Here is a 14,703-nt window from a genome sequence, read left to right as displayed (position 1 = left end):
AAAAAGAATATCTCCAGTACAAGGCAAAGACTCCAGAATCTTCTTAGATTCTGAGTCAACTTTCCATGTACAGTACATAGCCAAACTGCTCTGCGAGCTGCTACAGCTGAGGCTGATGCCTGAGAGGCAATTGTACCCATTTCCAAAGGCTGCTTATGCCATAAAAATAGCAGCCTGTTTAATTTGTGCAATATGGGACTTTTGCTCTCTAGATGCCATTGAAAGGTCATACTCCAATGCATCAGCCTAAGCTGCCACTGCTTTTGCCATCCAAGCCGCAGCCATGGCTGATCTTATGATTGCCCCAGACAAGGAGAAAATGGTTTTAAGGAAACCATCTATTTTCCTATCCGTGACATCATTTAATGACGTTGATGGCAGAGGTAATGTAGATTTTCGCACCAATCGGATGACATGCGTATCTACTTTGAGAACCACCTACCTTTTTAAACAGTACCCAGCCGGAAGATGATAAAGGGAATTCCATTTCCTTGGAATTCTAAACTTCTTACTGGGTGTAACCCAAGCCTCTTGCATAATTTCCGTCAGCTGTTCTGACCCAGGACACTCAGTCCTAACTATTTTGTGACGTTTAAACACAGATGCCTTCGATTTTAACAAAGACTCTGCTGCCTCCTCTAAGGATAGAATGGCTTTCATAGCACTAATTAGCTCAGGAATGTCCACAGAGCTGAGGCCTTACTCCTCGTCTCTATATGCAGACCCGAAGTGCGATGAGTCCTCATCCTCCCACAAGTCCTCATCTGAAACATGTGTAGACTGTGAAGATGCTGTGTCACGTCTATGTGATTTACTTACCACCGGCCTTTCAGCCTGTTTCTGTTGAGAGGTTGTTGATTCCTGTACTGGATGTGATAACCCCAAGGTGAAATGTTGCATGTAAGGGTTAATAGGGTAAACTATTCCTGGTATAGGAGCTGGCAATATACGCTTAGCTATACTGGATAAAGTCTGTGCAAAAGTAGTCCATGGGGGTTCAACCTGAATCTGACTCGGATTATTCAAGAGGCTTGGTGAAAGCTAAAGCAATTTGCAGATAATCTATTTTGAACCAGATCCTGAGAGGTTAACCCAGCTTTGCAAGACACACATGACATGAGTGTTTGTGCTGCTGTGGAGAGTGTATCCTCCTTACCCTTGCCTCTCTTAGACATGATAAATAAATCACACACCTTTACAGTGTCAACTAACCAATTTGTGACTGCAATCACTTTAAAATTTGTTAAAGTGACATACAATCCGATCCCTCCCTGCTTTGCACCAGCATTGAGGATCAGAATACACAGAAGCTGACAGAAAATAGTAAAGTCAGCAATAACACTAGCAATCAGTCACAGTTTATACATTAGTATAATGAGCAATATGAGCACATAATGAACTACAGACACATTTCAAGTATGTAGGAGAAACATATCACTGCATTCCTTAAATAGGAGTTTACACGTATTCAGTCGCACAGCGAAAGAAAACAGGAGCAATAGTTTACAGACTCATATGCATCAGGCACTTACAAACTATTCGTACCAAAGGTATATAGAGAGTAAGTGCTGTATCACCGGGCTCAGGAGCATGGGATACAGGAAGACCACCCCGTTTCCAGGATCGATCAATACGTTAGTGAACACTGAGTGGATCTAGACCCTAATAGTGTACACAATCGCCCCGTGAACCTACAGTGAACACAGATGCCCAATTGAACACATATGCATATGCTGAGACTGGGTCCTTTTAGATACATAGCGTGCCAGCGAAACTCGGTTCATGGCAGGAAACACGGAGGAAACTGGTCATGAACCGGGGGGAGGGGCGACCAAGAGAGTGTCTGACTCCCCACTGCTGACATCAACCCTAGGGATCACGGCTTCATACTATCCCTGGAGCCTATGATCTCTGAGGCCTAGCGCTGGTTCACATCAGGTGGCAGCCGCATCAGCGACTGTTCGGTAGTCTCCATCCCGAAACAGTTTGGCTGTGTCTCACGTTTCCCCTACTAAGCGGAACCGATGCGTTACCTTCTCCCCGTGCTCCAGCCCCAGCCTGCTAACGTCTACTGGACTTGCTAGTACACCCCACACAGAAGCCCTCCGAAACAGCACTGTACACGTGGGTAAGCGTTGTCGCGACTCGGGGGGAGTTGTTGAAACGACCCTTTCTAAGGTACGTATAAAAGACGCTTTTTAGAAAGATCGCTCAAAAAATATAGTAAAGACTATGAAAATAAAATAAAAAAGCTTATGGCTGCTAAAAACCAGCAGCCCATTGACCACGGTCCGGCTCCTGCCGCACCAAACAAAAAACTGAATTGCCTGAGCCAGGAGGCGGGGCTATAGGGAAAGGCTTGTTGCATTTTAAGAGGCCGAAAGCTTTGATCGTTTGGTGCCAATACGCTGTCGCTACCTCATATCCCAATGTTATCCTGTTGCAGGAGAAATAAGAATGTGTAACGATCACTTAACTGAACTTTGCAATAGCTATATTTTATTGGATTATACTTTCTCTTTATTAAAACACAGTTGCCAAGCACATTGCCAAGTTTACTGCACTCAAAATAGCAAGAAAACGTGAGGACGATTTATTTACTGCAGTAAAAGGCTTCAAAATGCTTCCTTTGTGTTACTAACGTACCCTGTTTTATTAACATGAATCATATACTTCCAGCTGCATCATAACAAAACTATAAAACAATATTATAGTCCTTAGGAAAACCTAATTTGTGTTAGTAAGCTATTATTACTTGTCAACAATGTTTAGTCTGATTTCAGAAAACAATTCCTTTTTGTTGTGAGGTAGGTACTTACGTATGAGAGAAGAGCTTTGACTCATAATCTGTGAATAATTCATCAGCTTTACAAAAGACACAGCTGTGAAGGAATAAAACAACAGGCCTGCTGTTAGACACACTTCCTTTCTTCTGTAGAAAACATCATAGGACAGGTGAACCATGAATAGGCCAAGTATATATATATGCAGCCACTGCCCAGACTTCATATTTAATGTAAATACACTATGCACATTCTACAGTGAGCGCAGAAGTCCACTCACAGCCACAGCAACTCAGGCTACAGTATATATTTTCACAAAATAAACTTGTTCAACCAAGAGGTCAATAGTGTGACCTTAAGGAGCAGAATCAAATAGCAGCGTGTTCATTACTGTAAAAACAATTCAATTGTAATCGGCAAGTCAAAGGAATTATGCTGATGCACGTTTACTCTGCATTGCGCGACCAATGTGACGGGCATAATAGAGCTTATAAACCATTCTGAGCCCCAAAAAACACAAGTCTGTTCGTGGCCATAGGCAAAGAGCAGGAGTCAGTTAAAAGGTACGGGTATGAAACGCTGCTGTCGGGATGCCGGCGGTCAAAAGACCGACAGCTTTATCCCAAACGTTGAAATCCTGACAAAGGCCGGTAAGTAATCCAACTCTCACCCCCACCGCGCAGCCTAACCCTAACCCCCCTGGTTGCGCCTTACCCTAACCCTTCCCCACCGCACCACAGGCTAAACCGAAGGTTGGGGGGGGGGGATAGATCTAGGATGTGGTGTGCGTGGGTTAGTGACCACTAGGGGAGTTAGGATTAGGCTGCTTGGGTGGGGTTAGAGTTAAGACTGCTACTATGTTTCTATTGTGATTTTAAGAGTTTATATGCAAGTTTGTAAAATATTAGCAAAAAAGGAGAGTTATGGTAGACTTTTGTAGAGTGTATCTTGATCCAGAGGCACCAACAGGCTAAAGCTTTAGGCTGTCCCAGGATGCATTAGTGCCTCCTCTATAACCCTGCCTCCAGGCACTGTGAGCTCAGTTTCGTTAACCAGTCCAAAGCAGGAGCAGGTAAGAGAGAAGGTAGATGTTAGTCACATAGAACCACATTCTCACAACAGAAGAAGGGACCAGCGGCTAATGCCATTCAAACCCAAAGAAGCTAGGTGCGTCAGGGTGGGCACCCGGTGGAACCCAATGTACCTCGCAGAGAGAGAAAGTTAACAATGGTAAGTCTACCATAACTCTCCTTTTCTGTAGCAGGTTACATAGGTTTCCACATGAAAACATCGGTGATGTCCTAAAGCACTTCCTCTAAGGGGGGGTATGCGCCTTAGTGGGTATGAGAACCCAGCGTCCAAAGGAAGCATCCTGGGAGGTGGAAGTATCAAAAGCATAGAACCTAATAAACGTGTTCACAGAGAACCACGTAGCCGCCTTACACAATTGTTCTGTGGATGCACCAAGGCGGTCCGCCCAAGAAAGTCCAACAGACCGAGTAGAATGGGCTTTAATAGCAGCAGGAGCTGGAAGACCAGCCTGCGCATAAGCTTGTGCAATCACCATTCTTATCCATCTGGCCAAGGTTTGCTTATTCACAGTACAGCCAGGTTTGTGAAAACCAAACAAGACAAAGAGGGAATCTGACTGCCTGGTAGAGGCTGTCCTCTCCACATACATACGGAGAGCCCTTACCACATCCAAAGACTGCTCTTTGGAGGACAAATCAGAAGAGATAAAGGCCAGAACCACAATCTCTTGGTTAAGGTGAAAAGATGACACCACCTTAGGTAAATAACCTGAGCGAGTTCTAAGAACTGCCAGGTCACGATTAAATATTAGAAAGAGTGGACGACAGGACAATGCGCCTAAGTCCGACACCCTTCTTGCAGAGGCAATAGCCAGTAAAAACAAGAGCCATTTAAGGTCCACCATCTCAAGACGTTCAAATGGAGACTCTTGCAGGGCATTCAGGACAACAGACAGATCCCATGGAGCCACAGGAGGGACATAGGGAGGCTGAATCCGTAAAACACCTCGAGTGAAAGTATGAACGTCAGGTATAGATGCAATTTTTCTCTGAAACCATACCGACAAGGCAGATATGTGAAACTTGTGGGAGGCCAGACGAAGGCCTAAGTCCTGGCCTCTTTGCAGAAAAGCCAGAATTCTGGAAGTTCTGAATCTGTAGGCATCAGAATTCTTATCGGCACACCAGGTGAAGTAAGATTTCCAGACCCTGTAATAAATCCGAGCAGATGCCGGTTTGCAGGCTTTTAACATAGTTTGGATGACCGCCTCAGAGAACCCTTTGGCTCTCAAGAGCCACGCCGTTAAAGCCAGGCTGGCCAGGTCCGGATACAGACAGGGGCCCTGTACGTGGAGGTCTGGCCACTGAGGAAGTAGAAGAGGAGGCTCTGTTGACAGACCCTACAGGTCTGAGAACCAATGCCATCTGGGCCACACTGGAGCAACTAGAAGTAGAAATCCTCCTTGTTTGAACTTCCGCAGGACCCTGGGCAGGAGTGACACCGGAGGGAACACGAAGGGCAGCCAAAAGTTCCATGGAATTGCCAGTGTCCACGAACACTGCTTGAGGATCCCTGGTCCTTGATCTGAAGACTGGAACCTTGTGATTGTGTCGAGACGCCATCAGGTCTACGTCTGGTAGGCCCCACTTGTCCACTAGGAGTTTAAAGACTTCTGGATGAAGACTTCACTCTCCGGCGTGCATGTCCTGGCGACTGAGGAAGTCCACTTCCCAGTTTAGGACGCCCGGCATGAACACTTCCGATATTGCTAGCAGATGGCGTTCCACCCAACTAAGGATTTTTTACACTTCCATCATAGCCATGTGGCTTAGAGTGCCGCCTTGATGGCTTATGTATGCCACTGTAGTGGCATTGTCTGACCGTGCTTGAACCGGCCTGTTCTGTACCAGAGGCAGGGCTGGTCAATAAATTGAACACCGCCCGCAACACCAGGATCTTTATTGGGAGGAATGACTCCTCCTTGGTCCAGCGACCCTGAAAAAAGTGTTGCTCCAACACCGCATCCCATCCCCTCAGACTGGTGTACGATGTCAGCAGGACCCAGTCGGGAATCCAGAAGGGATGGCCCCTGCTCAATTGCTGGATCTGTAGCCACCAGGTCAGCGACAGACGAACCTCCGGAGTCAAAGTGATCATGTGAGATCTGATCCGATGAGGTAGGCCGTCCCACTTAGAAAGGATCAACCTCTGTAGTGGGTGAGAATGAAATTGAGCAAACTCTACCATGTCGAATGCCGACAACATTAGGCCAAGTACTTGCATCGCCAAGTGTATCGACACTCTGGGGCGACAAAGGAAGCATCTTATCCTGTCTTGAAGTCTCAGGACTTTTTCTGGAGACAGAAACAGTCGTTGACTGTGTGTGTCCAAGAGTGCCCCCAGGTGCACCATGCACTGAGCTGGGACCAGCAAGGATTTCTTCCAATTGATGAGACACCCGTGGGCTTGTAGGAAGCTAATAGTCAGTTGCAGATGACTGAGGAGGACATCGTGGGAGTTTGACAGAATAAGCAAATCATCCAGATACGGCAGCATTGACTCCCTGGTGACGGAGATGGGCCGTCATTATGGCCATGACCTTGGTGAAGATCCGAGGAGCCGTAGTCAGCCCAAAAGCAGAGACTGGAATTCACAGTGGAGGTTGCAAATAGCAAACAGCAGATGCTGCTCATGCAACATGGCAATAGGTATATGCAGGTACGCATCCAGTATATCCAGGGATACCATATAGTCTCCGGGTTCCATAGCCAGTATAACTGAGTGCAGTGTTTCCATATGGAACTTGGACACTCTCACAAACTAGTTCAGTGATTTGAGGTTGAGTATAGGCCAGAAAGACCCATTGGGTTTCGGAACTAGAAACTAGAGTAGTAACCTATGCCTCTCTGGGCCAGAGGAAAGGGCTCTACCACTCCTGTATTCAGGAGAGAACCCACAACCTTTTGAAAAGCTTGCGCGTTAAACTGATATGAAGGTAGAACCGTGGTGCAAAACTGGTGAGGCGGACGTCTCTTGAAGGAGACTGCATACCCGTGAGAGACAACTTCCAGCACCCATGCGTCTGAAGTGGTCATTAACCAGAGCTGGGTGAACAGCAGAAGTTGGCCTCCCGCCCTGGGATCCCCCAGGGGGAGGCACGCCCCGTCATACAGTAGGCTTGTCTTGTTTAGAAGCAGGCTGACAAGCCGTCCAGGACTGCTTTGCCTTGGGCTTAGTGGTTTTGGGAGCACGAGATTGTCTCGATATGCTTGACCTTTTGCTTTCCTCTGAGGCTGAAGGGAACGAAAAGTGGTACTTTAGCCTTCTGTGCAGAAGGATTAATATTTGGGAGAAAGGCAGTCTTAGCAGCCGCCAATTCAGACACAATTTTATTTAAGTCTTCCCCAAACAAAATGTCCCCCTTAAAGAGGAGTACCTCCAAGGTCCTTTTGGAGTCTAGGTCCACTTCCATGATCTCAACCACAGAATATGGCAAGCCAGGACAGACGTAGTCGACGCTTTGGCTGCCAACACACCAACCTCAGAGTACGACTCCTGAATGTAATAGGCGGCGGTGGTAATGTGAGACAGGTATTGTCTGGCACTGTCAGATATATCCTCGGGTAGCTCTTCCTTTAATGCCTGAGCCAATGCTTCAATTCCTTTTGCAGCCCAAGAGGCTGCAATAGTGGGTCTATGTACAGCACCTGTAAGGAAGTAAATATACACTGCTCAAAAAATTAAAGGGAACACTTAAACACAATGTAACTCCAAGTCAATCACACTTCTGTGAAATCAAACTGTCCACACTTAGGAAGCAACACTGATTGACAATCAATTTCACATGCTGTTGTGCAAATGGAATAGACAACAGGTGGAAATTATAGGCAATTAGCAAGACACCCCCAATAAAGGAGTTGTTCTGCAGGTGGTGACCACAGACCACTTCTCAGCTCCTATGCTTTCTGGCTTATGTTTTGGTCACTTTTCAAAGCTGGCGGTGCTTTCACTCTAGTGGTAGCATGAGACGGAGTCTACAACCCACACAAGTGGCTCAGGTAGTGCAGCTCATCCAGGATGGCACATCAATGCGAGCTGTGGCAAGAAGGTTTACTGTGTCTGTCAGCGTAGTGTCCAGAGCATGGAGGCGCTACCAGGAGACAGGCCAGTACATCAGGAGACGTGGAGGAGGACGTAGGAGGGCAACAACCCAGCAGCAGGACAGATACCTCTGCCTTTGTGCAAGGAGGAACAGGAGGAGCACTGCCAGAGCCCTACAAAATGACCTCCAGCAAGCCACAAATGTGCATGTGTCTACTCAAACGTTAAGAAACAGACTCCATGAGGGTGGTATGAGGGCCCGACGTCCACAGGTGGGGGTTGTGCTTACAGCCCAACACCATGCAGGACGTTTGGCATTTGCCAGAGAACACCAAGATTGGCAATTTTGCCACTGGCACCCTGTGCTCTTCACAGATGAAAGCAGGTTCTCACTGAGCACATGTGACAGACGTGACAGAGTCTGGAGACGCCAAGGAGAACATTCTGCAGCCTGCAACATCCTCCAGCATGACCGGTTTGGCAGTGGGTCAGTAATGGTGTGGGGTGGCATTTCTTTGAGTCAGTAATGGTGTGGGGTGGCATTTCTTTGGGGGGCCGCACAGCCCTCCATGTGCTCGCCAGAGGTAGCCTGACTGCCATTAGGTACCGAGATGAGATCCTCAGACCCCTTGTGAGACCATATGCTGGCGCGGTTGGCCCTGGGTTCCTACTAATGCAAGACAATGCTAGACCTCATGTGGCTGGAGTGTGTCAGCAGTTCCTGCAAGACGAAGGCATTGATGCTATGGACTGGCCCGCCCGTTCCGCAGACCTGAATCCAATTGAGCACATCTGGGACATCATGTCTCGCTCCATCCACCAACGCCACGTTGCACCACAGACTGTCCAGGAGTTGGCGGATGCTTTAGTCCAGGTCTGGGAGGAGATCCCTTAAGAGACCATCCGCCACCTCATCAGGAGCATGCCCAGGCGTTGTAGGGAGGTCATACAGGCACGTGGATGCCACACACACTACTGAGCCTCATTTTGACTTGTTTTAAGGACATTACATCAAAGTTGGATCAAACCCGTAGTGTGTTTTTCAACTTTAATTTTGAGTGTGACTCCAAATCCAGACCTCCATGGGTTAATAAATTTGATTTCCATTGATAATTTTTGTGTGATTTTGTTGTCAGCACATTCAACTATGTAAAGAACAAAGTATTTAATAAGAATATTTCATACATTCAGATCTAAGATGTGTTATTTTAGTGTTCCCTTTATTTTTTTGAGCAGTGTATTTCAGGCATCCCTTTACACGCTTATCTGTCGGTTCCTTCAGTGAAGTGACAGTGGTAAAAGGCAGAGCGGATGACACCACGAGGCAGGTGACATGAGAATCCACCGGTGGTGAATTTTCCCACTTGTTACATAACTCTGCAGGCAGAGGATAGCGAGCTAAGGCCTGTTTAGACAGAGGGAATTTCTTCCCTGGATTAGACCAGGGCTCCTTCCTGATGTCCACCAAATGGTCAGAATGGGTTAACAGATTTTTAACCACCTTCTGCCATTTAAAAATATCAGTTTTCTTAGCCACAGTAGTGAAATCCTCATCAGTGATTTGTAGGATTTGCTTAATAGCAACCACTAGGGCAGGGACATCAATTTGCAATGGAGAATCCTCGTCATAAACACTCGATTCAGTGTCTGAGAGGACAATATGCGCCCCCTCCTCTTCAGATTAAACATCTGAGAGATTTGAGGATTATGAGGAGGAAGCAGCCCGCTTAGATGACCCAGAGACACAGGAGTGACCTAGGGTGGATTTTTGCCCTGCAGTCCCAGAGACTAGCCGCAAGTATGCTTATAAGATGGTGCCCTGCGTCTCAGTCAGGGAGAGGGTGAGGCAGCTCCAGGGTGGGAAAATCTGCATTAGATGTTGCCCTGGACCGGGGAGCAGCTACAGGTCAAGCGCCAGCTCCCCTCACCCGACCTGCGCTCTATTGCCCTGGTGGTCTAGTGGGGTCCCTGCTCGGTGACCGTGTCCATGGCAGCGCCGCAACCCGTCTCCCTAGGTCGCGGATGGAAAGTGATTTAATGGCGGGTCCCGCCTGGGGGACCCTCTTACCCTCTCCCCGTAGCAGCCACGCGAACCAGAAGAGCGACCGTGTGCCCAAAGCCGGAAGCATCTCCGCCGCAAGTACCTGGGAACAGGCAGCGGGAGTATGCAACGCTGCTTGGGAGGTGACAGACCAGTTTTCAAGAAATTTTCAGTCAGAAAAAGCTTTTTCAGGGCTGCTCAGTGCAGCCCACCTGTTAAGTGACCTGCTGCTGCAGACACCAACTGAAACTGAGCTCACAGTGCCTGGAGGCGGGGTTATAGAGGAGGCCCCAATGCATCCTGGGACAGCCTAAAGCTTTAGCCTGTTGGTGCCTCTGGATCAAGATGCACTCTACACCCGATGTTTCCCTGTGGAAACCAATGTAACCTGCTGCAGAAAGCACTGGTAACTACCATCTGCAAGTTCCAAAACTCAGTTCCCACCAATACAACACCTTAACATACACATGCCACAAGACTTAACACATTTTTATGCTTTCTAGTGAAAAGGACATGAAAAAAGACACTTCTAAATGCATTATTATTCATTGGGAGAGGTGTACCAGAGATATTGTACTATGTTCTGACATTTTACATAAAAATAAGGACTTTTTAATGGTTATCACCTAGCCTGGAGGTGCAAATTAAAACCATTTTTTCTAACTGAATTGCAAAAAGTTGCACAACATAGTTCACAGCTAAATGAATCTGCTCCTTATTGTGATCATTTACAGTTGGTGCTGTAGATGACTTCTAAAAGGCATATTATTCTAACTACTGGAAGTGTAAACTATTGGCCCTTCTACAGGAGCCTATTCACCACTTCTGCAACTACTGGATTTACTGAGCAAGACACTTATTCCTAGTGTGCCTCCATTTTGTCTAAAAGTTAAATAAGTAACTTTTAATTCTTCATACTAAATTGTCCCCCCTTATATATAGCATATAACACACACTGTCCATCTCTCTTCAACACAAGTTGACTATGAAAGAGATGCAGGAAAATCAGTGCAATGCATGACTAGCAGGTCCTTCACTTCAGGTTATGTGGAGCAGTTTCCAAGTGGGGAAGGACCTGCACACATAAGCAATGTGGTGGGGCATGTTTATTTAACATTTTGGTTGCCTGCTGAAAGTCATTGAGCTGTTCGTAATGTATCTTCCTGTGAGCTCGGAAGCTCTAACAACATATATTAATGACATTTAAAAAAAATAGTAGCCTGAGCTCTCTCGCATCGTCCTTCCTACTCTCAACAGTATACTGTAGCGTGATAAGCGGTAACCACTACTGATAGTTTCTTTTACATTGTTGCAAGAAAGTTAAACACAGATAATTATTAGTGCAGCAAAAAAACTAATCATTTTAAATGTTGATATTAAACATAGGGGCATCTGAAACAATAACTGTCATATCATCATTGAAGGATATATACAGAGTACCTAACTCCCCTAATTGCACATTATAATAAACACACAAATGTAGATAATCACACACATGAATAGTTGGTTACTGATATTATACACACATATGGAGAGGAAGTCGCCCAACTCTGAGATGGCATATTGATGCAGTCTGGATAACTTCTTGAGATGGGGGACCTTCAAGGCTCTTCACTGCCTCTCTGACAAGTTTCTGGCACTCTCTCAATTCTTCCATTTGTGAGGTGACAATGTACTGAAGTCCTCTGCAATCCCGGAACCTAAATTATATATACAGTATGTTACATCCCAAACACAAAACAGATTGTTTGGTGAAGATGCTACAATCAGGATTTTTATAACTCACTGTAAACGCTTGCTTAGGGAAGTCCCAGAGTATACCAGTGCCCCCCAGATGAGAGGAAAGAGGAATCAGGATTTTCATATACTCACCATAAAAAACATTCCTCGTACTCCATTCAGGGGACAGTGAGTTCCCTCCCCATTGGGTGTGTTTCTTGTATAATCGTAGTTTCTCTATATAGCTTACTTTAAAAAAAACCCTGAAGGTCCAGTGAAAATGGGAGTACCAGCTACTGAGTCTAACCCTTCTAACCCAGACTAGTGTCCTCCAGAAAAGACAAAAGTTTTTAATATTTCTCCAGTCAACTTGTGAGTAGCAGCTATTTTCTTTCAGCAAATACCGGACTTGATTTTTGCAACGTGAAATCTGCTCCAAAATGCTATATAAATAAGTCAAATCATTTTTTTGTATCTCATAAGGAGGATTTCCAATTGCTAGTTATTGCACTATTAGAGCTACTGTCGATACTAATAAGTTGGCCCACCCTTTATATTGTTAATACCAGATAAGTTCCCGTGAATAGAATGATGAGAAAGTAGAACCTAAAACTGTGCTTCACTGGGTCGACCCTAACTAGGTCGACAATCACTAGGTTGACCACTATTGGTCGACAGTGAGTATGTTGATACCTGAAATAGGACGACATGGTCATGAGGTTGACATGGAAAAGGTCGACGTGGATAAAGGTAGACATAAGTGTTAAAAAAAAATGTGGGTGTCGCTTTCATCGTAAAGTGACCGGGAACCCCAATTAGTGCACTGCTTCGCTCGCTATGCTTCGGGCAAGCTGCCTCTCTCCGCTACCGCTGCACTCGGCACAGGTTATTATTCCCAATCGTAGTCCACGTGGATGGTAAAGTAAGAAAAAGTTTTATGAAATGGAGAATTTTTTTTTTAAACTATTTCAGATGGATTAAATTTGCACCACAACATACAAAGTTAAATATTTCTGCTTCTCATCACTTAGCATTCCCACGTACTATAGGCCTCCAACTTCTAGACATTTCAGTCACCATAAAGTCTGGGTTAGAACTTTGCCTTCATCTTGACTTTCGGATTCGCAGGTGGACTACACCATCATTAATATACGGTATCTTCAGATGGGACGCCTTTGCAGCAGGCACTGGAACAGGACTCATCATATGAGGATGATTTTCTCTTCCCAGACTTCCCAAGAGCCTACAAGCTTCTGCCAGGAGATGCTCATAACCGATGAATTAAAGGAACGTATGCTTGCTTAAAAGCAATATTTTTGGGATACCTAAAAAAAAAATTCTAAAAACTTTCTTCTATTCAGGTCTAATCATCATGGTACAGGAACAGAAACAACTCGATAGGCATATTCCCCTTTCATTGGTGTCAGATCCCCTGGTTCTCTCCTTATCACCTATGGTGTTGTGTGTCCTGCTTGTTCGTGTCTCACCGAGTGGTCTTAAACATTAGTGGTTGCCTCTTAGTCTCTTGCTTCCAATGGAATGTTTTACAGGTCATTGTATTAATAACTCTTTAATAGATAGCCTTTTACAGACCACTGGAAGCATTCCATCCTTACTTGTCTGCCATGGACAGCTTGTTCACTTGATGTTTATAGTTGGTGGTTATTTCATTTTGGACACGCTGGACAAGATCTTCATCATTTGCAGTTTGGACTGCACACTGGATTACATCAATCCACCAGGGAGACGAGAAATGAATCTGCAAAGGTTTAACAGTATCAACATGGAGGAACTCAAAAATCACAACATTGAGAAACAGTTAACTTTGCTTTTCCTGTACATAGGAAATTTACTAGGCGTGGATCAATGCCTGCCCACCTGACTGAGAATATTGGATCACTCCACGGGAGAAAACTATGACTTTTTTTTACTGCAAGGAACTATATGTTTGGAAGCGCAGATGAAGAAGGTTATGAGATACACACTAGACGATATGTCATCCAATCCCATGGATCAGAGCAAAAATAAGATTTTACTCACCGGTAAATCTATTTCTCGTAGTCCGTAGTGGATGCTGGGAACTCCGAAAGGACCATGGGGAATAGCGGGCTCCGAAGGAGGCTGGGCACTCTAGAAAGATTTATGACTACCTGGTGTGCACTGGCTCCTCCCACTATGACCCTCCTCCAAGCCTCAGTTAGGACACTGTGCCCGGACGAGCTGGCATAATAAGGAAGGATTTTGAATCCCGGGTAAGACTCATACCAGCTACACCAATCACACCGTACAACTCGTGATACTATATCCAGTTTGACAGTATGAAAACAATTGAGCCTCTCAACAGATAGCTCAACAATAACCCTTTAGTTAGCAATAACTATTTACAAGTATTGCAGACAATCCGCACTTGGGATGGGCGCCCAGCATCCACTACGGACTACGAGAAATAGATTTACCGGTGAGTAAAATCTTATTTTCTCTGACGTCCTAGTGGATGCTGGGAACTCCGAAAGGACCATGGGGATTATACCAAAGCTCCCAAACGGGCGGGAGAGTGCGGATGACTCTGCAGCACCAAATGAGAGAACTCAAGGTCCTCCTCAGCCAGGGTATCAAATTTGTAGAATTTTGCAAACGTGTTTGCCCCTGACCAAGTAACAGCTCGGCAAAGTTGTAAAGCCGAGACCCCTCGGGCAGCCGCCCAAGATGAGCCCACCTTCCCTGTGGAATGGGCTTTCACTGATTTAGGATGCGGCAGTCCAGCCGCAGAATGCGCCTGCTGAATCGTGTCACAGATCCAGCGAGCGATAGTCTGCTTAGAAGCAGGAGCACCCAGCCTGTTGGGTGCATACAGGATAAATAGCGAGTCAATTTTCTTGACTCTAGCCGTCATGGAAACATAATTTTTCAAGGCCCTGACTACGTCCAGTAACTTGGAATCCTCCAAGTCCCTAGTAGCCGCAGGCACCACAATAGGATGGTTCAAGTGAAAAACTGATACCACCTTAGGGAGAAACTGGGGACGAG

General features: G+C 45.8%; 1 protein-coding gene across 3 annotated transcripts in view; it reads right to left on the bottom strand.

Annotated features, from left to right (window-relative positions):
- SHPRH (SNF2 histone linker PHD RING helicase) overlaps positions 1-14,703 on the bottom strand; it is a 372,150-nt gene that overhangs the window by 120,785 nt on the left and 236,662 nt on the right. For all 3 annotated transcript variants that reach the window (XM_063917889.1, XM_063917888.1, XM_063917887.1), the window contains 3 exons: positions 13,293-13,435; positions 11,484-11,657; positions 2,820-2,882 (listed from right to left, as the gene is read on the bottom strand). In XM_063917889.1, the coding sequence (XP_063773959.1) occupies positions 2,820-2,882; positions 11,484-11,657; positions 13,293-13,435 (380 nt within the window). The remainder of the gene's footprint in view (positions 1-2,819; positions 2,883-11,483; positions 11,658-13,292; positions 13,436-14,703) is intronic.

Source organism: Pseudophryne corroboree, chromosome 4, assembly GCF_028390025.1.
Source record: "Pseudophryne corroboree isolate aPseCor3 chromosome 4, aPseCor3.hap2, whole genome shotgun sequence".
Taxonomy (NCBI): Eukaryota; Metazoa; Chordata; class Amphibia; order Anura; family Myobatrachidae; genus Pseudophryne; species Pseudophryne corroboree.
The sequence above is the reverse complement of the archived record's forward strand: the minus strand, read 5'-3'. Positions and strand labels throughout refer to the sequence as shown.